Genomic DNA, 27176 nt, shown 5'->3' on the forward strand with positions numbered 1-27176 from the left:
AATCTGGTTTCAGGCCAGTGGCCTTATGGCTCGCATGGTTTTTGAGTGCTGTACAGTGAACTGCGGGTCGTCATTGGCCATTTGGGAGTTTTCTAAAATGTTACGATGATGGATGTGATAACTAGCCTGGTTTCTCTGTCCTCATTTATTTCAAGGCCCTTGTTCCAAGCTCATACCTTGTGTTTACAAGACATCACAGACTAACATTTTGCATGCAAAAAGATGCCAAAATATTGTCTTTCAATGATTTTAAAAGCAGTTGATATAGACATAAAAAAAGACATAACTACAATAATAAAATCTTTGCAAATTAAACTTGTAGTGTTGAACGAGTTAATCATTCAGAATTTCTTTAATATATTTTTTACTACTACTTTCTCAGTAAGTCGATTAGAGGAGCGAGAGGCTGAACTGAAGCGAGAGTATAATTCCCTTCACCTGCGGCACACAGAGGTAAGAAAGAGAGCAAATGATGATAAATGTTTCTTTAGCAGCAAATCAGCATATTAGAGTGATTTTTCTGAAAGATCATGTGACACTGAAGAGTGGCGTAATGATGCTGAAAAGTCAGCTTGGGATCCCAGGAATGAATTAAACTACATTAAAATAGAAGAGTTATTTTAATACCTGTTCACAGTTTTAATGTTTTTACTTTATTAATTAAATGCAGCCTTGGTGAGCATAAGAGACTACCTGCAGCTCTTTAAGTGCAATTAATATGCCTACTTTTTGTTCATTTGTTCTTTAGATGATCCACAACTACATGGAGCATGTGGAACGGATCCGGATGCAGCAGACGGGGGGAGAGACCTCTGACACAGGAACGATTGGCCGAGTTCGGTAAGATGAACATGATGCTATTATCTGTGCTAAAAAGAAACAGACACCATCATGTAGTTGTTTCAGAAAGTATGCAAGTTTCTAAAGCAACTGAAGGTATCTTTGAATGATTATGTAAAATTAAATTACATCAGAACAAAGATTGATTGCATTCCACATTTATGTTAAAGGGTAACTCCACCCCATTAATCACTTACCCCCATGTCGTTCCAAACCCGTAAAAGCTTCGTTCGTCTTCGGAACACAATTTAAGATATTTTGGATGAGAACCGGGAGGCCTGTGACTGTGCCATAGACTGCCAAGTAAATAACAGTGTCAAGGTCCATAAAAGGTGTGAAAGTCATTGTCAGAATACTCCATCTGCCATTAGACGTGCAATCTGGGTTATATGAAGCGACTGGAACACTTTTTGTAAGAGAAGAAAACAAAAATAGCGACTTTATTCAACAATTCCTTTGTCAACGGTCTCCTTTGTGTCTCTCCATATCACCGTATGCTGTGTGTGCTCTTCTGTGTCATCTGTTTCTACGTGTATTTAGCTTTGATTTGAAAGAAAACTGCTCATCCTTGTGATGCGAATGATGCATGATGAGTTTTGATCTTTTTCTCATTAAACAGGAAAGAGCGGCCCCAGTCTTTGGGAGTCTTCCCCATGTCCGGCGGTGGCTCTTCACTGACGCCTGACATCCAGGGCAGAGCCGAGACTCCTGGGATGGAGGGCTGGAGATTCAATAACCTCAGTCATCAGCGCTCTAACGCCAGCCTCAAGGTACAGTAACATCACAACATCATCATATAAGAGTTTATTGTTTTATCACTAAAACAAATTTCGAGGGAATTTACACCAGGCCATGAGAAGAAAATAACTGATATAATAGACAGATGATATGAAAGAACTCTGGGAAGAGAAGATGATAGATAGACATTTGATGTCTTTGTTTTGTGGGCATATCCTCTTTTTGTAAAGGTACATGTTTGCTGGTGGATAGGGAAGAAAATATGAGCAGTGGTTGGTTGAAAGATGTTGCTATGGAAACATTAGGCAGTGATGACGCTTTTCAAGCATCCTCGAACGTCGGCAGTGACCTATTTTATCAAATTTACTACCAAAATACAAGTTTAAATTAGATTTTAGGGCTTGCAATACAGTTAAATTACTAGAGGGTCAAAGTTACTATATTAACATATATAATGATCTATAACGATATCAAGTGTAATATGCAGTAATTCTGAAAATATTTTGAAGTTCATAATATGAATGGTTTGAAATGGACTCAATACTTACTGATTTTCAATTTAAGAACGTCAGATGGACCCTTTTCACATTTCCAGGGTTCTCAGAACTAGGGGTGTGCAATACTGACAAAAAAATATATCTCTTTTTGTTTTTATTGGGATTCTTTCAGTACAATAAATAAATAATATATTACTGAGGGTGATTTGTGCTGGTACCTTGGCTGCTTTAGGCCTGTCATAGATAAATAAATATGACACTTAAACCTCCCACAGGTGGAGAAAGTCCCTGTCTTAATGAGTGATTCATTGAATCATTCATTCAAACGATTCATCCAAAACGGCTGAATAATTTTTAGAAATGAAGCAAGTGACTGGGTTATTATGAATGGGTTATTGAATCAAGGACTCAAATAATCTGTTCGAAAACAGATTTGTTCAGGAAAAATACACTGCAGTGTTGCTCTGAGATGCAAAAATGTTTGAAACTGTTTTGTAAAACAGACGATATTATGTCTAAAATCTAACTCGCTGAATATTAATTTGTCTTTTGAACTGTTTAATATAGACATTTGTGATCACACTCATACACTAATATTTAGGAAAATGGCACTGTTGCTTGTGTGATATTACTTAACTATATAAACACAAAAATAAACACATACAGGGATACTTTTTGCTTTCATAACTTGAATTATAGGGGCATTTTAACTGCATTTAAGATGCTTCATTATGGATATAGGCTTTGAGATTTTTAAGACATGTTTTGTTTATTTTTTTGCAAAGTGAGTGATATACTCGATAATGTCAGCTGGCATATCATTAACACAACAAATACGATATTATCGCAGACAATAAATATTCCACACCCCTACTCAGACCTGGAAGTTCTTCTATAGTGGTGAAGAAACTACAACAAATATAATTTTTGTGTTCCCATTTGCTCCAATAGTAAAAAAAGAAAAAAAAAAAAAAAAAAATCCATAATATTGTTTCTGTGACTTTCCAAAAGAGGGGAAAAAATTTGGAAATGCATCATGTGAAAAGAGTCCATTATGCAGAACATTCATTCCATTAATGTTACAGCCATTTTTCTTCATGTGAACTGATTTGATGCTTCGACATCCACGTTCACCTGCATGAAACATGGCAACATGAAGAATCTGAAGCTCTCTTGTATGGATCACTGCTTTAAATGTTCTCATGCATAATAATGTTACATTAGAGTTGTGTTTTCTCACCCACCAATGCTAGATCACAGCACAAACAAATGAGAGCGCTATTGTGTTTTGTGCTTCAAACAAATATAAGATGCCACGTCCCAATTTTCTTGTCCAAGCAGTTGGAGCCGGAGGACACTCCAAAGAAAAGGGATGGTAAGGATGTTCTGGAAGCTTGGGACTCGCTGGCAGACGACTGCAAGGTAGCAAGGCTGTGTGCCGGCGGACAGTGTGTAGTGCAAATCACTGTTGTCCTCTAATAGTCCGAAAGTTTATTCACAGAACGTGGTTTGGTGTCTTAACTGCATGCAACTACACAGATGTAGAAAGTCCAGATTAGTGGTCGACCGATATTGTTTTTTTTTTGCTTTTTTTGACGGTATATTTGTTGGAAGGGGGGGGGTTGTTTGATGTTATTTTTATTATTATTATTATTATTATTATTAATATTAAAGAAATTTGAAATCATTTGACAATGAATTAAAAAACAAATGTGTAAAATAAACATACTTTAGGTGACAAAGTATTTTTCACAAACAAATAAATATTTAATAAAAATATAATTAAAAGTGAAATAAACACTGCAACCAACAGAGCACTCAGTATTCTGGGAAGTTTGTGTGCATTGGGAATCATATTTTTCAAATAAAGCCAGGGTAACACTCATTTTACATACAGCACACAGATAAAATGACATGAATATGACAGTGGGCAAAATGCATAAAATCGGCCAAGCAGAAAAACATATCGGCCAATACGATATTTGAAAAATGGCAAATATCGGCCAATATATCGGCCTTGGTGATATATCGGTTAACTACTAGTCCAGATTAGTAATAAATGCAAAAAGAAAAAAAAGAGCATGTTCACATGGAGTAATGCACAGATATTTTGTTATCTAGGATATAGTTGCATACAGCTAATGCATGGTGTTAATGTAGCTTTCACCGCATGTCATTTCAGTTTCACGCTGTCTTAGATTTCATTCTTCATTTGCACATTTTTAACATTGTACTGACAATATCATGTCTTTAGTTGTAACACTTATTGTTGTTATGAATTGGTTTTAACCAGTGTTGGGGAATGTTAATTTTAAAGGGGTCATGAACTGCCTTTTTTTTGTACTGTTCTATGAGGTCTTCTTATAATGCTATCAATATTTTTAAATTAAAAACATCATGATATAGAAGTAATAGACTGTTTTCTGTCCTGGTTTTTACCCCCTCATCAGAACGCTCAGTCTGAATAGGCGTGATGTATTGTAGACTCAGAAGTATACGCCCACTGCTATGATTGGCTAACAGTTGTGTATGTTTGACAGCCTACATCCTACACAGATGGACGCTGCTCTGATTTAGGTTAAAAATGTCTAAATTGATGTATTTTCTCACACTTGTGTTGCGACATTACTGACAGATCCAATATAGTCAGCACAGCATCGTCTTTTAGTTTCAATCTTTCTGAAAATCCTGCGTCAAACTGTGCCTTGTTTGTAAATGAATCCGTGAAAAAATAAACAAAGAACCAAGTTCTTACTGACGTGGTCTGGAACTTCCTGAAAATTAGAGTTCATAAAAAAAAATAAATCTTTAAAAATAAAGTTAATCAAAAACAGTTTATTTTTTTTCTGCATATACCTGCATTTGCCTCTCTTGTTATTCACACTACATGCGTGAATCGGTAGGCGGGGCTAAACAGGCAGTGATGTAGAAGGAGGCATTGATCATCTTTTGTGGAGGCGGTGCTTATCCACACTATTACATCATAAAGCAGAACATTACTCAAGCTCCCATTTTAGCAGACTGGCTTGAATATAAGCTGTTTTTAGACTAACGAGAAAGTTTGAAGTTCTGAACCTTACAGTACAATGACCTCTTATATGTCAATTTTGGTTTCTCAGCTCATGACCTCTTTAAAAGAAATGTTACATTATTTCTTCACTCCTAATAAAAGTAACTGTTGCTTTTTGTATAGTGGGAAAATAATGTTAGTTTTACATTATTTTGAATAAAGTGTGTGGGTACGTAAAACATGGCAAAGGTGTTCAGTTTTAGCAGGTTAATGTACTGTAGACGTAGGTTTTCTACAGTATACATAACCCCAACACTAGTTTTTCTTCTTTTCTATAAAATACTGAATTCATTTCAATTGTGTTGCATTTACAGCAGTTTTTCCCTATTTCATCAGTGTAAATTATATTTGCTTTGTTGTTTGGGGTGTGTTTTTGTGGTAGTGTTTTGTAGAGTTTGACCGATGATCGGTTTGGATTGATTTCTTTTTTACTCTCCTGTTATCAGTTCTTAAGTATTAGTATGGTACTCGTATAGATCACTTTATTTAATACATTGCATTAATACATTTTTAAATGTGTTTCCTAATAATCAGACTGCAAAGTTACAAAACAACTTTGCATTAATATAATAGCATAACATAGTTGTATTCTAAAAACAAAAAGTAAATACGCTTTTTTTGATCATCAAAAAGCGGAAATTTTAACTTAAGTATTATTAGTAATATTTACAATATTTCTGCATTTTAGTTATCAGACACTTGAAAAAACAAAAATGATCTGTATCGGTTGATCTCCATTTTTTGGCGTTGTTCTAATCGCTGTTATTTTGCTATTTGCGTATAATTTACGTTTTCTTACAGTTGCATCAATGAGCTGTCAAGTGTTTGCCCTTTTTTGTGTTTGTGTTTTTTGTGTCTTCTATTTTAATACCTTTAGCCTGAACTGACACTAATTTGTCTAGTTATTATTTGACACTAGTTTTTTTATTTATTTTTTTAATTGATGTCTACAAGCAATGCCATCCATTCTATATTTTGTTGCGTCTGTCCTGTGTGTGTTTGTGTGCCCGTTGGTCTCACCTCAGTTTGTCAAATATTCAGAGTTTAAGTGAATATCCCGACCCCCTTGTGTTTTCATGTTGCTTTCTCTCCTCTGTCCCTGAGCTCTGACCTCTGACCTTCAGGTAATGAGCATTGTGTGTTGAATGATTTCAGGATGAGCTGTCTGACCTGAGCCAGGGAGGCTCAAAGTCTGTCACTCCCATGTCCACCACGGCCTCAGATCTGGCCCTGGACTCACACAGAGAGGATGGAGAGGGATTCTGGAAGAACACAGAGGTTCAGGCTGTTCCAGGGACCAGGAGCGTCTCTGCGGGTTAGACGCTCTTTTCACTGTGCATGGAAAGTGTTGCAGCTTTAAATGACTCTCAAATTGCAGTGTTATTAAAATGGCACTTCATTTAGTGTTGTACACTACCATTCAGAAGTTTAGGGTCGGTAAGATTGTTCTTATGCTCAGTGAGGCTATAAATGTGATTAAATGATGATTAAATATGCAGTTGTCCATTTTGATTACTCAGGTCTGGCTGATAATGAGGAAAAATCAGATGTTCAGGCCATTATTGAGTCCACACCAGAGCTGGACATGGACCTCGGATATAAAGGTTCAAGGTAGCCAATGAGCCATCGATCAAACAGTGTGTCTAAAACATTTGAATGTGATGCCCAGAAATATTGTTTAGGTTTAATAGGATTCTCTAAACTGAACTGATTAACTCTCATATTAAAGTGTCAGATCCTAAATCCAGTGGTGGCCTATAATTGAATGATGTAACATGCTCTTTGCTGATGTGTTGACACCCCGACCCGAGGGATTGAGAACATGGCGTTCGACCGAAATACAGAGTCTCTCTTTGAAGAAGTGTCGTCAGCAGGCACAGGTTTGATTGGAGATGTGGATGAAGGAGCAGATCTGTTGGGTACGTTTGTTGCTGTTAATTTTCAGATATTATGAAGGGAAAAACGTATTACACAAACTTAAAACAGTTTTACTTGAGCTTGATTTTTATTAACATCAAAGGAATAGTTCATTCAAAAATTTGCTGAGAATTTACTCGTCTTTGGGAGATTCAAGATGTAGATTAGTTTCTTCATCGGAACAGATTTGGTGAAATGTAGCATTACATCACTTGCTCACCAGTGGATCCTCTGCAGTGAATGGGTGCCGTCAGAATAAGAGTCTAAACAGCTGATAAGAACATCACCATAAAACACAATTCATCCACGCCACTCCAGTCTATCAGTGAATGTCTAGTGATATTCAAGTCTTTCAGTTATTTTATTGTGTGTTTAGTGGTTTGAAGATTTTAACGATTGTAACAAGTTAGTTGTTTATGTGTTTATATTTGCGCATGCTTTTTTATATAACTCAGACTGAATTCGTCTGAAAGAAGAAAGTCATATATACCTAGGATGCCTCAGGGGTGAGTAAAACGCAGCCTAATTTTAATTTTTGGGTGAACTAACCCTTAAATGATGAATTTATTTCTTACAAACATGCAGCTTTTCACTTCATAAGATGTTAATTGATAGACTGAAGTGGTGTGGATTATTGTGATATTTTTATCAGTATTTTGAACTCTCATTTTGACGGCACCCATTCACTGCAGAAGATCCATTGGTGAGCTAGTAATGTAATGCTAAAGTTCTCCAAATCTGTTCTGATGAAGAAACTCATCTACATCTTAAATGTTCTGAGGGTGAGCACATTTTCAGCAAGTTTTCGTTTTAGGTGAACTACTCCTTTAAATATGTGTCATTTGCCGCCATAATGATATGAGCTCTGTGATGGTGGCAGAGTCCCGTGATGCTCTTTTTTTGCATGTTGAACTGACCCAGATTTCTCTCTCCATGCCCTGCTGTCCTGTTCTTCCCTCTAACCACAGTGGAGTACTCCGGTGTGTAAGACATCCTTGCTTCTTTCTGTCAGAGAATCTTTGCTTGTGTTTCATTTAGCATCATTTTGTATCTAAATCTTTCATTTGTTCCTCATACTTCTCCACACTTTCCCCTTTAACTGAATCATACAGTAGCAAATAGTGCCAACCGCATGGCAGCAACATATGAACATTTTCACCTGCTGTAGCATGATGTAGTACAGAATGGGGTGATGGTGTTAGACTCAAGGCCACACAGAATCTGCTGACATTTTCACATTTTTTGCACTGATTATGAGATTATGATATATCTCGAATTGCGGGAAAAGAAGTCAGAATTGCGAGATACAAATTACAAACTCGCTTTTGCTAGAAAAGTCAGAATTGCTATTTTGAGATTAAAAGTAAAAGATTGCTTTATCTAGATTTTATTTTATTATATAGTTTAAAATGAGTATTACAAGAAAATTCATATTTTTGTATTGAGGTAATTGTTAAAAAAAAAATATTATAACATGTAAAATTATAATTATGTAAGGAATAATTGATGACGGGCCGTTGAATTATTAGAAAAAAAAATATTATAACATGTAAAATTATAATTATGTAAGGAATAATTGATGACGGGCCGTTGAATTATTAGAAATCAAGACATCGATCAGGTTATGTATTTAAAGGGATTCATCACCTTTTTTTTTGTTAAAGGGATCTGCTGGTAAATGAACTTAAATCGCTGTTGTGAGTAGGTTTTTTTTTTAAAGCGTCTTTTTAATGTTGTTAATGGAGGTTTTTTTAGTTGTTGGCATTCTAATGCAGTTATTAATGAAGTTATTAGAAAGAAAGAGAGACAGAGAGAGAGAGAGCTTGTGTGATTTAGGCTACCTCTGTGCATCCCTCAACAGTGTTCTCGAAACAGCGTCTCGAAACAGCGTGGTTATTACCCCGCTAGAGAGAACTGTCATGTGTATTTACTTTCGGAAAATCATCTGTCATGTTGTTTTTTTTTTAGTCATGTGATTTCCGTTATTACAGTTTTACTATGCGAAGTGATAGTGTACTGTAATGCGGTCAAGAGAACTGCCTGGAACTACGTTCGCCCTGCGTTTCCCAGAAAATAATTGCACACCTCAGAACGTTCGACAACCAATCAGATTCAAGCATTCAATGGCCCCGTAGTATAACTAAAATTTAAACACACTTAAAAGTAATAATATAATTTCCTTAATACTATCAAATTCCTTTTACATATAAAAACAGAGTGAAAACAGTAATAATGTGAAATATTATTGTAATTTCTAATAACTGTGAATTCCCGTGAATAAATTTATTTAATTTTGATGTTTTTTTAACTTTGTTGAATAAAAAGTTCAAAAGAACAGCGTTTAATAGTATAGTAACGGTAATATTGAGCATCCCAAAAATCATTTTACTAGGTCAAATTTAAAAAATATTTGTGTACCTAAAATGACTTACTTGAAATGACAAAATTACAGTTTTATGAAATCTTTTTCACAAATTGATGCCTGGTTTCCCCTACTACACTCAATGTTAGTAGCTATCTTGTAGGTCACATAAGCCATAATATTAAGTGAACTTGGTACAGATTCTGTGTGGGTCTAGTTATAGCTAATCTGAATGTGGTTGATCTGTCAGTGGTCTCTCCACTCTTTCCAGCATCTCTTGGTTTTTCTGTGACCTGTTAACTCTCACCTCACAGCTGTCCATTCCTGTTTCACTCTCCATGTGTCTGTCTCTCTGTCGAACACACACAGTGCATGCGCTTTCACTCCCGAGTCTGTCCGGTAAGACCATTCATACCTGTCTAACCTGAAAACACAGGGCACATAAAACCCATCTCCAAAGTTTTGAATCTATAAATAGTGTTTTTATTATCACATTATTGCTTTGTCATCAGTTTGCCTCGGTTGTTCTGTTATGTATTTTGCAGGCATGGGTCGTGAGGTGGAGAATCTCATTCAGGAAAATGTGCAGTTGCTTGAGACAAAGTGAGTAATATTGTAACCCTTTACAGTTTATTTACTGGTTTATGTCGCTTTGTTGTTGACGCTGCATTGTTTGTTTGTGCAGAAATGCATTGAACGTGGTGAAGAACGATCTGATTGCACGTGTGGATGAGCTATCCTGTGAGAAGGAGGTCCTTCAGGGCGAGCTGGTTGCGGTTTTGCAGGCCAAAGCCAAACTAGAGGAGAAAAACAAGGAGCTGGAGGAGGAACTCAAAAAGTGAGTCATTGTACAAAAATGCCTGAGGGATGCATTCATATGCAGTTGTTCTGGGTCTTGTTATCATGCGTAAGTAGCCGAATTTTAAAATAAATCAAACATGACGTATTCAGGTTAATAGCCACAGGTGGTTTATCACATTAATGTGCGTCTTTTTCATGAGAAGCTATTGCTATTTGTACTATGTAATGAAATGTGTAACTAGATTTTACAATTGCACTGAAAATGGGGGACTTATAAGAATATTTCATAACACAGAGTGAAAGCAGAGGCAGAGGTGGCCAAACAGAACAATAATAAAGAGGAAGATGAGGTAAGTATTAATATTTAAGTATCGCGATAAATATAAGTGTAAGTGAGATTAATACTATATAAAATGAACAATTTTATATACAGCAAGGATTGCTACTTTGTTACAAAAGACATTTGTTTCAACTAAATGCTGTTCTTTTGAACATTCTATTCATCAAATATCCTGAGAAAAAAAAAAAAAAAAAAAAATAAAAATAATATAATATATATATATATATATATATATATATATATATATGTATATGTTTGTGTATATGTATGTGTATATATATATATATATATATATATATATATATATATATATATATATATATATATATATATATATGTATATGTTGTATACATAAATATATATGATATATATATATATTATATATATATTATATATATATATATCTCATGATTTTCACAAAAATGTGAAGCAGCGCAACTGTTTTCAACATTGATAATAAGAAGAAATGACTCGTGAGCAGTAAATTTAGTCTGATTTCTGAAGGGTCATGTGACACTGAGGATTGGAGTAATGATGCAGGAAGAAATTACATTTGAACAAAATATTAAAATAGAAAACAGCTTTTTTATAATGTAATATTTCAGAGTATTACTGTTTTTACTGTAGGGACTTCTTTCAAAAACTTTAAAAACATCTTACCAGCTCTAAACTTTTAAATCATTCTTCTGAAGCCATGTGATAGCTTTGTGTGAAGCTAACAGTAAATGTTGCCCTTACTCTTACTAATACATGTTAAAATAATAATTGTTATTCCCAAATGGTGTACAGTATGTAACTCGGTGTCCCCTTTCATTGGGTGTCCACAGAGCGATGTGCCCACAGCTCAGAGGAGGAGGTTCACACGGGTGGAGATGGCCCGAGTCCTGATGGAGCGAAACCAGTTCAAGGAGAGACTGATGGAGCTGCAGGAGGCCGTCAGGTGGACGGAAATGATCCGGTAAACATTTCACTGTAACGCAGTACTGTGAAGAAAGGATAGCTCTAATTTGCTCTACAGTCCAAAATAGAAAACAGAGGCCCTTTTCTATCCTTTTTTAATTTCAGATGGTTATGAGCATTTATTTTATTTTATTTTAAAGAGGTCTAGAATTACAATATAATTGTTAGTGTGGCAGCCAAGCAAATCACATTTTTAATGACGATGTTACTGTTTGTTTATTTCTGCTGTCTTCAGTGTCTGACCAGAGCATCTTTTTTTAATGCTCAGCTTGAGTTCTGTACTCAAACTAATTGTCCAAAAAAGTAAGCCAGTTTTTCCTGGCTCTTGAACAAAAACCCCACGCCGCCACATGGAGACTGTCTGCTTGCTCTCGGCTCTTCTACAGTGATGTGTCTTGTTTTTCCACAGAGCTTCAAGGGAAAACTCTGAAGTTGCAGAGAAGAAGAGGTCAAGCATCAGGCAATTGTAAGACTTCTTCTCAACTGCTAGTCACACAGATCACAGATGTGAGCTCGGGCTCTTCACAGCCATCTTTGTCTGTGTCTTGTTTCAGCTTCAGTCGCCTGTTCAGTTCCTCCAGTTCCTCAGCGTCCAGCAACACAGAGAGAGGTTTACCGTCCAACGTCAAGTACAACCCACCCAGCATCATGAAAAAGAGCAACACCTTCTCCCAGTTCCCAAGAGAAAAGTCCAAAGCGTTCGACTTCCTCAAAGAAGAGTAACCCCTCTATTTAACCTTGTCAAAAATATTAAGTTTTTAAGTAAAATAAAAATCAGGATGCAGTTATTTGTATGTGCATTATTGGCAACAAAGATATAGTGAAACCAAAATGTTCCTAAAATCAGATGTATTTATCAGATGTAAAATGCATGTATTTATGTCAAGTATCATATAACTAGTTGCATTTTATAATATGTATTTAGCATTGTATTTTCACATGCAGTGTTTTGGTATCAAGACCCACCAGTTGAAATACATGTAAATCCAGAATATGAAGATATTCTTGTCTGGCGTCACGCAGCACACCAAAGTGTTAATTAGCATTACATAATTCATCATACGTCCCCTCTTCACTTTTTTTCTTGCCTTTTTCCATCAGGGTGGACTCGAGCGTTTCTCTGTCCCGCCGCGAGCAGAAGCGCGCTCAATATGAGCATGTGAAAGCCCATGTGCAGAAGGAGGATGGCAGGGTTACAGCACATGGCTGGAGTCTCCCTGGAAAATACAAGGCAATGCAATACAATACAATACAATACAAGGCAATACAATGCAATGCAATACAATACAATACAATATAGGGCTGGGCGATATATCGCATGCGATTGTCACACGCATTTCGTCAGTAAAGCCGGTTCGCTGATTAACGCTAAATCGGCATCACCTGCTTTCAAATGGAGCGGCATTTAATAGACAGAGCCGTAGTTCACTGACAAGCTACGCAATATCGTGTTCATTATCGAAGGCGATTCATCTTCGATAATGAACGCGACATTGCGTAGCTTGTCAGTGATCTTACGGCTCAGTCTATTAGATTTTCGTCAGTAATGTCTCTGATATATCACCCATCCCTAATACAATATTTTATTTTATTTTATTTTATTTTATTTTATTTTATTTTATTTTATTTTATTTTATTTTATTTTATCCATAATTATAATATATTTATTAGTATAGCAGCCAAGCAAATCACAATGCTGTTATGTGCATATGATTATACGTAATATAAAGAATTTTATTTCATTTTATTTTACTTTATAGGTTCAGTATTATAATATATTTTTATTAGTATAGCAGGCAGATAAGCACATCGCAGTGCTACTGTTTTGTGTGTTTTTTTTTTTTTTTTTTGACCTGATCAGACCTGCCTGGTCAGCACTCAGTTTTAATCTTGTCCTAGGGATGTCTAGAATCATCTGGTTTGATGACCTTAGATTCCTTTAAGGTTTGTGTAAATGTAAAAGATCAATTAAATAAGAGGGAGCCAGATTGTGTAAGACTTTATATACTAAGATAAGTAATTTAAAATCAACCCTGTAGTGAGTTGGAAGCCAATGTAATGTAGCTAAGATAGGTGTTATAAGCTGGTGTCTACAAACACTCATCAGTAATCTAGCAGCAGCAGGCTGCACTAATTGTAAACAAGTTAACAGCGATTGGCTCACACCCGCATACAAAGAATTACAGTAGTCCAGTCTTACAGAAATAAAGGCATGAATAAGCTTTTCAAAATTGCTAGGTGACAGAAACGGTTTTACCTTAGGTAGTAATCTCAATTGACAGAAACAAGACTTAACCACCGAGTTGATCTGTTTATCAAATTTCAGAGAGACATCAAACTGAACCCCAAGATTCTTAACTACCTATTTACAGAAAGGAGCAAATCAGAGAGGACTTGAGACTCAGAGTTTTCGAAACAAATTATCTCGGTCTTACTTTCGTTTAAATTTAATAAACTTGCTGACATCCATAGTTTAACATTATGCAGACAATTTAGTAGAGATGTAATTGTCCTATTGTCCTGTTTCCGTAAAGGTAGTTACATCTGAGTATTGTCAGCAAAACAATGAAAAGAAACTCCATGCCTTTTAAAAATAGAACCTAAGGGCAGCATATACAGTAAGAACAAGGTTGGACCAAGAATTGAACCCTGGGGAACACCACAATTCAGTGGATCAGATTTAGATTAAAATTTAAGAACCATACACCTTTTGTTTTATTGTTTACACATTTTCTACTTATATTTTTGTAAATTATCTCTAATTGTCCTGTAACATTTTATTTATTTTTAATTTTTTTGTTTTATTTTTAAGTTGTTACGTTATTTTATTCATGCCATATTTTTACTGATCTTTTTTGTAAAAAAAAATTAAATAATAATACATAATAAATATAATAACATAATAATATATATAAACAAATAATATATAATAATAATACTGTAATCTATACTTTTTGAAAAACAGTGTAACAATTTATTTTTGTTTTATTTTATTTTACTTTGTTTTATTTTTATGTTTTTACATTTTATTTGACTTATTCCATATTTTCAAATTGTACTACTATCTTGCACTTAAGAACTATTTGTAACATTGCAACATTATATTTTATTAATTCCACTTTTTCTACTTTTAATAAAAATAATCTATACTGTAATTGTACTGTTATCCTGTTCTTTTTAGGCTGCTAATGGTGGCCACGCAGAGAACAAAATAAACCTTCCTGTCCCCGTGTGTCTCAGGCCACTGGAGCAGAAAGATGCTTCTATGAAGGTGAAGAAAGATGAATAAATTCAAATCATAATTGAAATCAACTGTTTTGTTGCCATACAATAGGTTTATGAAGTCTCATCAATATGTATTATTTCTGCGCAGCTCCTGTGTGCAGCTGGAGTGAACCCGTCAGGTGGACGCTCATGTGAGGGAAGCTCGGGCGTTTCTGGTGAAGAGTCTTCGGTGGAGACAGACACCTCCAAACAGAGGAAAGACTCCCAGAGCAGCCTAGATCAGCTGGAGCAGGAACCTAAGGTAAAACATTTCCATAGTCATATTGTGGAAAACTAGACTTGTTTGAAGCAAAAGAGTTGATGTAGAAAGTAGTCATATTTTAACACAATAGTCATATATATGAGCTCATTAACGTTTCCCATGCCTCTTATTAAATATGGGAGTTAAAAGCAGTGTTGCGGACATTTTTTTCACTCATTAACATATGACCACCCACATTTACATACCCTGTTCAGTATTTAAAACCTTGTAACTTATTTGAAATGCGAAGAAACTATAATAAAGTTAATTTACATGTAGAAGCCATATACATAAATATAGTAAAGTTGGTTTTTAATTTAGGAGGGATTTTGCAAAATTGTCATTGGTTAAACCTATATATATAATATAATGATTTAGTGGACTTTTACTAAATAAAAAGCTAAAAAAGTGGTCGTTTAAACTAGGTATTTAGGCTTGGATTCTCATGAGGGAGTCATTGTGATTGTATAAAAATGGATCAGATCCACATAAACACACAAGTACCTCTAAAAGCATTCATAGGCAGCACTGACGGTGTTGGTTCTTCATGCAATGATATTGTGTGTGTTGACAGGAGCAGGAACGGGAGCAGACGGTGCATGTGGAGATGTCCAGTCGTGTTTGGATCTGTACGAGCACACACTCCTCCACAAAGGTGATGATCATGGATGTGACGCGGCCCGACGACCTGCTGGACAGCTTCTACGTCTGTAACTCATGTGTGCTGTGCATCGCCAGCGTACCAGGTCAGAAATTTACACCCCTCGTAACAGTAATCTCGCACTTCATCTTTGTCATGTTTCTTTCAATCACAGGCATAAATAGTTTTTATTATTACATCTCGATAAACTAATACAAAATGCAGTTATTACAGATTATTGATATCTTTAGAACTGGGTGATTTGGCCCAAAAAATTGTATTGTGATTTTATCATACATTCTGATTGTGATTTGAGCTGCGTTATCATAAACATTTCATGGAAACATCTTTATATTGATGCTGCTGAGACATCCAGGCAAAAAGAACAGAGAGACCACACTTTGATTTCAATAGAAATACTTACACAGTTTTTAATCTTTACAAGAACCAACTCAAACCAAACTAGTGTTCAAACTTATAAGTGTAACTCTAAAAGACTAATTAAGACTTTTTATAATATATTTGACTAATTAATAATTAAAACAAATATACTACTATTGTCATAATTAACTGTACTAAAAAAAAAAAAAATTACTACAAGAGTAAAATTAAGAAAATGGCAGTGGAGAAATAATTCACATCAGTATTACACTGATTTCACTTTTAGGAAACTAATGACAATGGCATTAAATATAAGTGATTCCAGTAATGTTGTTTGTGTATTTTATTGTGATTTCCAGGAGTCTTGGAGACAGACTATCCTGCAGGGGAGGAGATTCCTCAGGACCTGGAGGCGGGGCCAGACGCTTTATTGGCCAGCAGCAGCTCTCAGGGCAGTGAGGGGGCTCTGAGTGACGTGTCAGCGGTGGGCTGCAGTGTTGAAGAGTCCAGCACAGGATCTCAGACGGGCAGCACAGGCGCCAACGAACAGTCAGCAGAGCAGAGTCCAGCCAGAGGAAGTGGTAAGAACTCTCTTTAAGATCAGTGAGGTCATGTGATTTTGACAAACCTTTATAGAAGTAATAGTCCAGACTCTGAATTTAAATTTGAACAAGCCGTTTGAAGTTTAACTTCTGATCAGTTAAATAATAGTCAGAATCCAAGGTTTTTCAAAAAGGTATGTGAAATCCTCGGACCTACATACTTAAAGGTGCCGTATGTAAGTTTTTGACTCTACTAAAGCATAAAAATACCATAATATGTTTGCAGATATTTAAGAAACATGCTAACTTAACATACTTGTTTATCTGAAAAACAATGCTACAGTCAGTTATTCTCCGGAACGTCTGTCTCTGTTTTGGTTTGTGAAACCTGCCCACTGCCAGTTTACCCAATTGTATTTTGGCACCCCAGGTTGCCAGTTAGCGGAAAACACAGCATATTTCATTTCATTCATTGTCAAGTGCGGTCATTCTTGTTGGTGTTGTCAATCTGGCAACCTGCGGAGGAGGGGCCTAGGTGAAAAATACCCTCTCCAATATTTTGAATTTGGACTGCAATACCTAGTTCAACCACCCGGTGTCAATCCTACATATAGCACCTTAGAAAGTAGTCCATATCTGATAAAATGCATCCATTTTACCTTTTGACCAGTAGGTAACATATTCCAATGAAAGAAAATCAAATATTACTTTATGCCACTGACGCTGTCAGCGGTTTATCCATTCAAGTAAAATACTCTTATGAGCAGCATAAGTAAGAAGATTAAACAACTTCCTGTTCGAAATGCTCTTTATATTCTTATCAGCAACACCTAACAACAAATAAAGTGGATTGAGGTCACATCCTATATTAAATATAAGAGTTAGTCTCCTACAGATATGTTTTAATATTTACACATTTCCAAGTACAGTGAATAAAGTCACCCTCTTCTATTTTGCACCTTAGACAAAAATGAAGAAAACTTTTTGTGCCTGCGTAATGGAGTAATTTGGAGACGATGTAAAAGTTTGAACTGTAGTTCTTTAGTTCTATTACAAATTGATATATTGTCGACATACTGCCAAATTTGTGTCTCCAAGTTTCTACATCAATTGACAGCCCCAAATCTTGCTCCCAAATAGTTAGGGTTGCTTCATTATTGACTTTTGTTCCTTTCAAAAGAGCTTCATAACTTCATAGCATCGCTTTATTAGTGACCTCTTAGATCTGTTATCCAGAAGCACTTTCTCTGTTGGACTGGGGCAAGAAGAAAATCCAGGGACACTATGTTTCTGCATAAAGCTCCTTGTTTAGAAATACCTGAAGAAGCTCTCAATTGTTCTCTCAAAATAGATCTTTATACCAACGTCTTTCCAGAATGTGAAACCATTGTCCATTATTCCAGGCTGTAAATTTAAATTTCCTTGTATTGGAGTAATAAGTTTTGGCTTTTCCTTCCCAATCCCTGATTAATTTCCACACTCATAATGTGTTTCTAATAATACTGTTCTGCCCTAGACCAGAAATCTTTTTAATGGGATACAGGCCAAAAGGGACCGGCAGGCCATCACCCAAATTAAACGATTCAATGTCTAACCAAGCTGAATCTGGATCATTTTTCTCCCATTCAAAAAGATCCAGAAACTGGGAAGCTAAGCTGGTACAGCCTAATGTCCGGAAGCACAAGACCTCCTTTATTTCTGGGAAGTTGCATCTTAGTCAAGTTCCAGAGCTGAACCAGCCATTAATATGTTTAATTATGTTTAATTATCATCTTGATCAGAGCTATCCTTCCTAGCATAGACAATGGCAGGGGAGTCCATCTAAACAAATTTTCATGCACCCGTCGCAGAAGAGGTTGGAAATTAGTCCTATACATTTTCTGTAACAGTGGAGTAATTCATATCCTGATATAGGTAAAGCCCTGCCTAGCCCATTTAAAAGGAAAAGAGGTTGGGAGAGAATTGTTGGAAAAAAAAAAAAAAGATTTTTTTTAGAGCCCTGCTAGCCCTATTCAAAATCAGCTCAGCCCTATTCAAAAATGTTTCACTGGTGTACCTTGCTATCAAATTGTTTTTGGCTAGAAGGGTCTTTGACTCATGAAATATTTTGTGGGTCAGGCCTCTTTTTTAGCAGGGAGGCTAGATATTTGCTTGGCTTGTTGTCAAACTCATACAATCTTTGTTTGACAAACCAAATATTCTGACATGCTTTCTGAGTAAGAAAGGAGTTGAGTGCAGCTCTTGCAGCTAAAGTTTTATTTAGCTTGGTATTGGAGGGATTTGGTATATACTCCCTTTCAGCCTCAGCCAGCTGCAACTCCAATACTCGCTGTTTTTCTAGACTCTCTAGTTTCTTCTTACTTTCATATGCGATAATGAGGCCCCGAGAAAAGACTTTACATGTTTCCCACAATGTTGAAGGAGAAACCTCTGTGGTATGATTAATTGTGTAAAAATATGTAAATTCTGAATGAAAATATGAAATGAAATTAGGGTCTTTCAGTAAGTAGGGATGAAATCTCCATCTACCAGATTGAAGCACTTTTTCATCATGTAGGAGCTCCATAAACAGCGTGATCAGAGATAGCGATATTACCAATCTCGCATGAAACAACCGAGGACAGTAAAGCTTTAGAGGCGTTTTTCAAGTTTTGATCATGTTGATAACTTAAAGGCCCTAGGAATTTGCTTATCAAATATGATACAGCAGGCTTTATAGCGTTAAAAGTAAACGTGACAGAAGTCTCTCTGTTGTAGATCTCTCCAGAGCTCCCAGTGAAGATGGGCTCCCTGCAGCAGAGGAAGCTATGGAGGCCACTGAGGAAGAGCAGGAGAGCCCGGGACAGGACACCAGTCAGCCAGGGATCTACACGGAGCACGTGTTTACAGACCCACTGGGAACAGAGTCTTCTGGGGCTTCAGCAGGCAACGATAACCAGAGGTGAGCCGGGCACAGTATCTTTATCACTGCAGGTTTATTTCCTGATGTGGATGGGAACTCATCCTTGGTTGGGTTCCTTGTCAGGGAGTCCGATCAGGACAGGGACGACACGGCCTCAGCAGGTGGAAAGACAAATCTGGCAAAAGAAGAGATCCAGCGGATGAGCAGCGCGCTGCCCACCATGTGGCTGGGGGCTCAGAACGGCTGGTGAGATACACACACACAGTTTTTGATTATTTTCAAATGCACACAGAAAAACTGAAAGGTCTTCTATTCAAACTGACAAAATAAAAAGCTTGAATAAAACTTTAAGAAACTGACGTAAATGTATCACTTTTTTTTTTTTTTTACAGTAAAATGTACTTCTCAACTTTAACAACTATCATAATAATTGTAATAATAATAAAACAATAAAAATAATAAAACTATTAATTAAAATTAGCGCTGTCAAACAATAAATCCAAAATAAAAAATTTTGTTTACATAATGTGTGTACTGTTTATTATCTATATATAAATACACACATATACAGTATATATTTTAAAAATATTTACATGTATATACATTTATTTATATTATTATATTATATATATAAATATATTTAATGTATAAATATAACATATTTTTCTTAAATATATGCATGCATGTGTGTGTATTTACATATACATAAATACACACAGCACACACTTATATATTATGTAAAAAAAAATTATTTTGAATGCGATTAATCGTTTGACAGCACTAATTAAAATGTTTTTATCAAAACATTTTCTCATTCGTATTTAAATTTATGAAAAATATTTTATTTTACTAAAAACATCTGAACTTTGTTTGACTAAGTAAATAAATACGTTTTTAAATAAATGTATAAATCCAATGTTCAGCTGTAAACCAATTGTTTTACTTTCAGTTGATTACATTTTAAAATAATTTTTATTAAGTTTTATGAATTTATAATTTATTCCACTGTTTTGTATTAAATCTATTAAATCATAAAACACATAATCTAGTAAGAAAAAATCAGCAAAATCAACACAATTTGGGAAAAACTAAATTAACATTTAATACAGATATCATAGGGCGCTATCATTGTCCAAATATTTATAAATCATTAAATTGTTAGTTTCAATTAATTAGACACAGTCCAGTTTATTAAAAAAATCAACATGTGCCAAAATAAAAGTAGTGTACTTTGACCAAGATCTACAGGATAGTGACTGCACAGCATTGAAAAAATAATGTAGATAGATGTCAAAAGCACACTCTATCATAGCATCAGTGTTCTGCAGTCTGAGAGTTTAACTTTTCTCATTTGCAAATGTCTTTCATGTAGTTTATACGTGCACTCGTCTGTCGCTCGATGGAGGAAGTGTCTTCATGCTGTCAGGCTGAAGGATTCCATCTTGAACATTGTGTAAGTTGAAACTCAAGAATACAGTGTAACTTTTGAAATAAATATATATATATATATATATATATATATATATATATATATATATATATATATATATATATATATATATATATATATATATATATATATATAATTAATTTTTTTTTTTTTTTTTTTTTTTTTTTAGTGGGATTAAATGATAAAGTAACTTGTTAAAGTACCTATATTTTATTCAATATTCCGTTGAAATCAAAAGAAACCACTGCACCAAACAAGTTTTAGTGATCCTTACCATTCTTTCTCTACACAGACATGTGAAAGGCCGTGTTTTGGTGGCTCTGGCTGACGGTACCCTGGCCATCTTTCACAGAGGTCTTGGTAAGACTGTCACTTTACTAATAATTCAGATACTCCTCTCAATTTGACTTGAATTGTTAAAACCATCCTCGTTCTGCTTTTACAGACAGCCAGTGGGATTTAACCAACTATCACCTCTTGGACCTCGGCCGGCCGCATCACTCGATCCGCTGCATGACCGTTGTGCACGATAAAGTGTGGTGCGGCTACAGGAACAAGATCTATGTGATTCAGCCCAAAGCAATGAAAATAGAGGTTCAGAATTATGTCTTAGTCTCCACTGTATTAGTTTTTGCATTTTGAGAAATGTGTTGCATGCAGTATTAGATCGATAGCAGGATCCTTTACAGTGTGCTGTGATTTTTCTCTGTGTGAAACAGAAGTCTTTTGACGCCCACCCGCGTAAGGAGAGCCAGGTGCGTCAGCTGGCCTGGGTGGGTGACGGTATCTGGGTGTCCATCCGGCTGGACTCCACCCTCCGCCTCTTCCACGCTCACACCTTCCAGCATCTCCAGGACGTGGACATTGAACCTTATGTCAGCAAAATGTTAGGTGAGAATACTGTGAATATATGTTTTTAGGTTCATGGGGACTACCTATCATATATCATATCATATCATATATCATATCATATCATATCATATCATATCATATATATCATAAAAAATGGTTTTGTTTCTACACATTTTTAAGCAACAAATCTGTTTTAGCATTGATAATATAATATTTCATATATATGTTATATATTTTTATTTTATATATTATATCATATCTTTTATATTTTATTTTTTTATATATCATATATCATATCATATCATCATATCATATATCATAACATCAAATCATATCATAACATCATATCATATCATATCATAACATCATATCATATCATAACATCAAATCATATCATATCATAACATCAAATCATATCATATCATAATATCAAATCATATATCATATCTCATATCATATTCATATCTCATATCACATCTCATATTATATATTATATATTTAATTTATATTATATTATATTATATGTTATTATATTATATTTCATATTATTTTTATTATCCATATACAGTATCATATCACATCTTGTATCACATCTCATATAATATATCTCATATCATATCATATCACATCATATATCATATCAAATCATATATCATATTATATTCTTATATCATATCCATATATCACATCATATCTCATATCTTACATCATATCCATATAATATCATTGTATCACATCTCATATATCATATCGTATCATATCATATATCATATCATATCATATATAACATCTTATATCACATCTCATAGCATATATCTCATATATCATATCACATCATATATCATATCTCATATCATGTCCATATAATGTCATATCATACTCCATCTTATGAGAGAAAATAACAGCATTTGTTTGTTACATACTGAGCCCAAACCTTTGAATGTTGGTGTATGTTGACAAAATACAAGAAATAAGATTTGAGCTCTTTTATATTACGCTTCTGAATAAATAAACAATTGAATCCACTTCCTCTTATCTTTAACAGGAACGGGAAAACTGGGCTTCTCTTTTGTGAGGATTACGGCTCTAATGGTTTCCTGTAACCGGCTGTGGGTGGGAACAGGAAATGGTGTCATCATCTCCATCCCTTTATCAGACTGTAAGCCAATATCACACACACATCAGCATTTGATGAAGAAGGCAGCTTTAGTTTCAGTCTCTTTGGCCACTTCTCTCTGTTTTTCCCTTCCTGTCTTCTCATCTCTGTAGCTGTAGGTCAGTGTGGATTTCTAGGTCAGAGGGGTGAGTGGGAAACACTGTGGACAAACCTGTCTTGCTTTGCTGCATCTTGCTCAGCTTTGTTCAGTATTTCATCTGCAAGTTCTTAATTCCTCTCAGATCTTCCACTCTCTCGACTGTTTTTCCATCTTTCTGGGCTGATCAACAGTGAATCTGCATCTAGCCCAAATTTGCTTTAATATTAATGAGTGTCTCCCAGTAATTTCGCAATAGCTCTGCGAGATACTCTCTCTTTGGTGTAGGGATGCGCCGATCCGATATTCAAATCGGGTATCGGTTCTGATACTGGCATTTTTCTCAGATCGGGAATCAGTCAGAGAGGGCCGATCCAAATCTGAGAATTTTTTTTTTTTTTTTTTTATAGATTGTGCGAATTATTCGGTTACATCTGAAGCCATACAAAAGCTTAATGCAGCGGTTCTAAATTCCAGTTCTCACTCCACCTGCTCTGCACATTTTGTATGTTTCTCTTATCTCGTCAGACGTTTGTTCTAACGTAAGTGCCCTGCGAAGTGGACATCACAGGATATTCCACCATGATTCCAGTTCGAAGCGAAGGTCTATGTTCCATTCAAAGTGCATTGAAGTGTGCGAGATGTGAATTTAAATTGTATTTATTTACAGAGGTATATGATGTGTGTGAAGACATTGCGCAGCGCAAATCCGTGAATGAATGTTCTGAAGTGAGGTAAACTTCAACAGATTTCCCCTGCTCAGGGAGTAGGGAGCATGTCAGTGTGAACACAGTTCATGCACAGAGCTCACTTCTAACAAGCTGGTTATCTGAATCAGGTGTGTTGACAAAGAGAGATGTGCAAAATATGCAGAGCTGGGGGGCACGAGGACTGGAATTGAGAACCGCTGGCTTAATGTGAGCTACATATGAATATTTAAGTCCTTTCATTAAAGTTAAAATGAACTCTTTACTCCGCTGTGGCTGTCAGTCAACCTTTCAGCCTTTAAACCCTGGTCACGTTCGGTTACGACAGTCAGCTCAGTAAAGCTCTCTCCAATATCGTTCTGTGTTCCCATTATTATACTTGATTTGTAAATACATGTCTATGAATTTGCAAAAAGGACTTTAACTTATTGCCGGAGTTTAATGTTGTTTTGTTACTTGCTACTGGGTGTCTGTGAGAACAAAACACGGGCGTAGAAAAGACTATAAATTGTTTTTAACCTGCACAGTAACTGAAATTGAAAACTCAATAACTGTTGCACATATATAATAAACTACACATCAATCTCTCTTCTCTTTGTGCTTTGCACTTTTTAACACGAAGCGCTTACAATGTGCGGCGTCACGTGTTACTTCAAGCACATCATTCTGCACAGCGGTTCGTGCTGCACTGCATTTGTTTTGTCGTATTGTATCTAACATATGTTGTTGCCTTATTAAAAAAAATATGCTGTACATTTAAAATTAATGTATTTTAATTTTATAGTATATACTTATATATAAATACATTCATGAATGTTTTTAATGAATGGATTTTATAATAATACAAATAGCAATGTGTAACATTTTACCATATTTAGTGCAACACTTTTATTTGTTCCCCACAAAATAGTTTTTTCACTAAATGTTTGGATTTCTAAAATTGTGCACTGATTTTTCTAGAATAACTTATGCTGCTGAATTATCCCCTAACCTAGTTTGATACATTTTTTTGTCATAGATTATGAATATGCACAGGCCTGTATTTTTTTCATATTTATTATTTTATTTTTCTTTATAATGAAGTAGTCTGTATCTAATAAATTGTGAAAGAATGATTATCAGTTCCACACACATAGATATATAAATTCTACATTTATTTAAATGGGGAAAAAAACCTTCTCTGGTATTGGATCGGTATCTGCATCAGCCAATACTGAACCTTAGGTATCGGAGAGACTCCTTATGGTTAAGCATCTTTTTCTTTCCCCAGCAGCTCATAAGAGTGTAGGAGCGATCGCCTGTCGTCCAGGTGGGGCGGTGCGAGTGTACGGCGATGACACTGTGGATGGTGTGCTGACAGGCTCGTATGTACCCTACTGCTCCATGGCACACGCTCAGCTCTGCTTCCACGGCCACAGAGACGCTGTTAAATTCTTCGCTTCTGTTCCAGGTTAGACATAGTAACACAGTGCCTCAGTATTGATTATAGAGACTGACGGGGAGGACTTCAGTCCTTCACGAAAAGTCTGGTTTAGAGCATGATTTTGTAAGTTGTCCAAACCTGATACTTCAGAAGTCAACGGTGAAGTGCAACTCTGTGCTAACATGTTAACGCTGTGCTTCAGGTCAGGTTATTGTGCCAGGAGCTGAAGGTACGACTGAGAACTCGGACTCTTCAGCCCCAGATGGCAAGAGCATGCTCATCATGAGCGGAGGAGAGGGATACATCGACTTTAGGATCGGTAAGAGCTTCAGTAAGACATCTCTCCAGCAGATGGCATTTCTGCATGTTTCATAATGTAAACATGTAGTTGTGCACATTCTGCAGTTCATTCATAAAGGGCTCATGTCACGTTCATATTCAAAATGACAGTAAAAATTAATATTGTGAAATATTATACCTTTGAAAACATTCTTAATTTAGTTCTCCAGTTTTTAAAGTGAAACTACACTGTCTACTGACAGGACTTTATAATAGCGGCTCTCTTTTTCCTCTCTCAGGTGATGAGGATGGTGGTTTGGGTCGAGATGAAGATGATGAATCAGCTGAACCCACTTTGAAGCTGCAGTCGGCTCCTGCCAAACCCGAGCGCAGTTATGTTATAGTCTGGCAGGTTGCTTTAGGCAGTGACTGATAAATCACTGCTGCAGGTTCAACCGAGAACTCTAGGTCAACCCACATGGGCTTATTATTTTACAACATAATACTTTTCTTATTAATGCAGATATTATTATTATTATTATTATTATTAATAGTGTTGTTCTTAATACCTACATCACAATGAGTTCTAATATTTGTGCTTAGATGTTTATTTCATTTTACTATTTTATATGAATCTGGCATTGACAGAAAATAGATCAGTGTTGAAACGAAGGAACAAAACATTGACTTGAAGCCGTCCACAGCGATACTGCAACTATATGAAAATCCTAAATGAAGATTCGCTGAAAATGTACCCTTCTTCAGGCCATCCAATGATGAAGATGAGCTTGTTTCTTCATCAGAACAGATTTGGTGGAATTTAGTGTTGCATCACTTGTTCAGCAATAGAGTGAATGGGTGCCGTCAGAATGAGAGTCCAAACAGCTGATAAAAGGTAAAAAGCTGTTTGTTTGTAAGGAACAAATCCATCATTAAGGAGTTTTAACTTTAAACCATTGCTTCTGGTCAAAATACAAGACCTACTACCCATCATTTTTTTTTTTTTCAATGAAAAATTTGTCTTCAAAAAATGTTACCATGGATTATAATCCTGTATTTTGGTCAGAAGCAACAGTTTGAAGTTAAAAGATTTATTTTTTACAAACATGCAGCTTCTCAAGACATTAATTGATGGACTAGAGTGGCGTGGATTATTGTGATGTTTTTATCAGCTGTTTGGGCTCTCATTCTGACGGCACCCATTCACTACAGAGGATCCAATGATTTATGTTTTTTAAATTTTTTTAAATTTGTTAAAATGAAATAATATAAATCATGTATGTCATGAGGATGAGTAAATTGAGCAAATTTTCATTTTTGGGTGAACTACCCCTTTAACAGTTTACATTACATTACATTACTTTAGGGACATGTTTTTTCTTGATGTAAGCTGCTTGAGATGATTTTTGTGTTTTTGTTCTTCACAGAGCTGATTGGAGGTTTCTCTGTGCACTATAGCAGTGGTAGCATTGTGTAGTTCATGTATATAGAAACTCAGAGAGCTATTTTTGCTATCTGTCCGGCGGTGTCTCTGCACCTTACAGCATGGTGTTGTGCGTCTGTACGCGTGTATTTGCATGAGTCCTGTATCATTCCTATACGGAGCCCCGGAGCTCCCTCACGCTAGAGCTTGCTGGCACTTTAAAGACCGTACCGAACGTACAGTAGACATGCCTAATTTCTGGAAAGAACAAC

General features: G+C 35.6%; 1 protein-coding gene across 9 annotated transcripts in view; it reads left to right on the forward strand.

Annotated features, from left to right (window-relative positions):
- Positions 1-26669, forward strand: part of LOC109053769 (C-Jun-amino-terminal kinase-interacting protein 4-like) — a 32763-nt gene extending 6094 nt beyond the window's left edge. Inside the window, exons 3-32 of one of the 9 annotated variants that reach the window (XM_042720835.1) lie at positions 383-453; positions 749-840; positions 1460-1610; positions 3414-3497; positions 6301-6460; positions 6666-6756; positions 6943-7064; positions 8031-8042; positions 9970-10027; positions 10110-10262; positions 10521-10575; positions 11394-11524; positions 11936-11992; positions 12081-12245; positions 12628-12757; positions 14708-14797; positions 14900-15052; positions 15627-15798; positions 16433-16654; positions 19373-19556; positions 19641-19763; positions 20890-20970; positions 21260-21327; positions 21413-21561; positions 21687-21858; positions 22865-22978; positions 23089-23121; positions 25050-25229; positions 25405-25521; positions 25781-26669. In XM_042720835.1, the coding sequence (XP_042576769.1) occupies positions 383-453; positions 749-840; positions 1460-1610; positions 3414-3497; positions 6301-6460; positions 6666-6756; positions 6943-7064; positions 8031-8042; positions 9970-10027; positions 10110-10262; positions 10521-10575; positions 11394-11524; positions 11936-11992; positions 12081-12245; positions 12628-12757; positions 14708-14797; positions 14900-15052; positions 15627-15798; positions 16433-16654; positions 19373-19556; positions 19641-19763; positions 20890-20970; positions 21260-21327; positions 21413-21561; positions 21687-21858; positions 22865-22978; positions 23089-23121; positions 25050-25229; positions 25405-25521; positions 25781-25914 (3524 nt within the window). In that variant the 3' untranslated portion in view covers positions 25915-26669. The remainder of the gene's footprint in view (positions 1-382; positions 454-748; positions 841-1459; positions 1611-3413; positions 3498-6300; positions 6461-6665; positions 6757-6942; positions 7065-8030; positions 8043-9969; positions 10028-10109; positions 10263-10520; positions 10576-11393; positions 11525-11935; positions 11993-12080; positions 12246-12627; positions 12758-14707; positions 14798-14899; positions 15053-15626; positions 15799-16432; positions 16655-19372; positions 19557-19640; positions 19764-20889; positions 20971-21259; positions 21328-21412; positions 21562-21686; positions 21859-22864; positions 22979-23088; positions 23122-25049; positions 25230-25404; positions 25522-25780) is intronic. The other 8 variants (XM_042720838.1, XM_042720836.1, XM_042720839.1 and 5 more) reach the window with 8 other exon arrangements.
- The last annotated feature ends 507 nt before the right edge of the window (positions 26670-27176 follow it).

Source organism: Cyprinus carpio, chromosome B3 (assembly GCF_018340385.1).
Source record: "Cyprinus carpio isolate SPL01 chromosome B3, ASM1834038v1, whole genome shotgun sequence".
Lineage (NCBI taxonomy): Eukaryota > Metazoa > Chordata > Actinopteri > Cypriniformes > Cyprinidae > Cyprinus > Cyprinus carpio.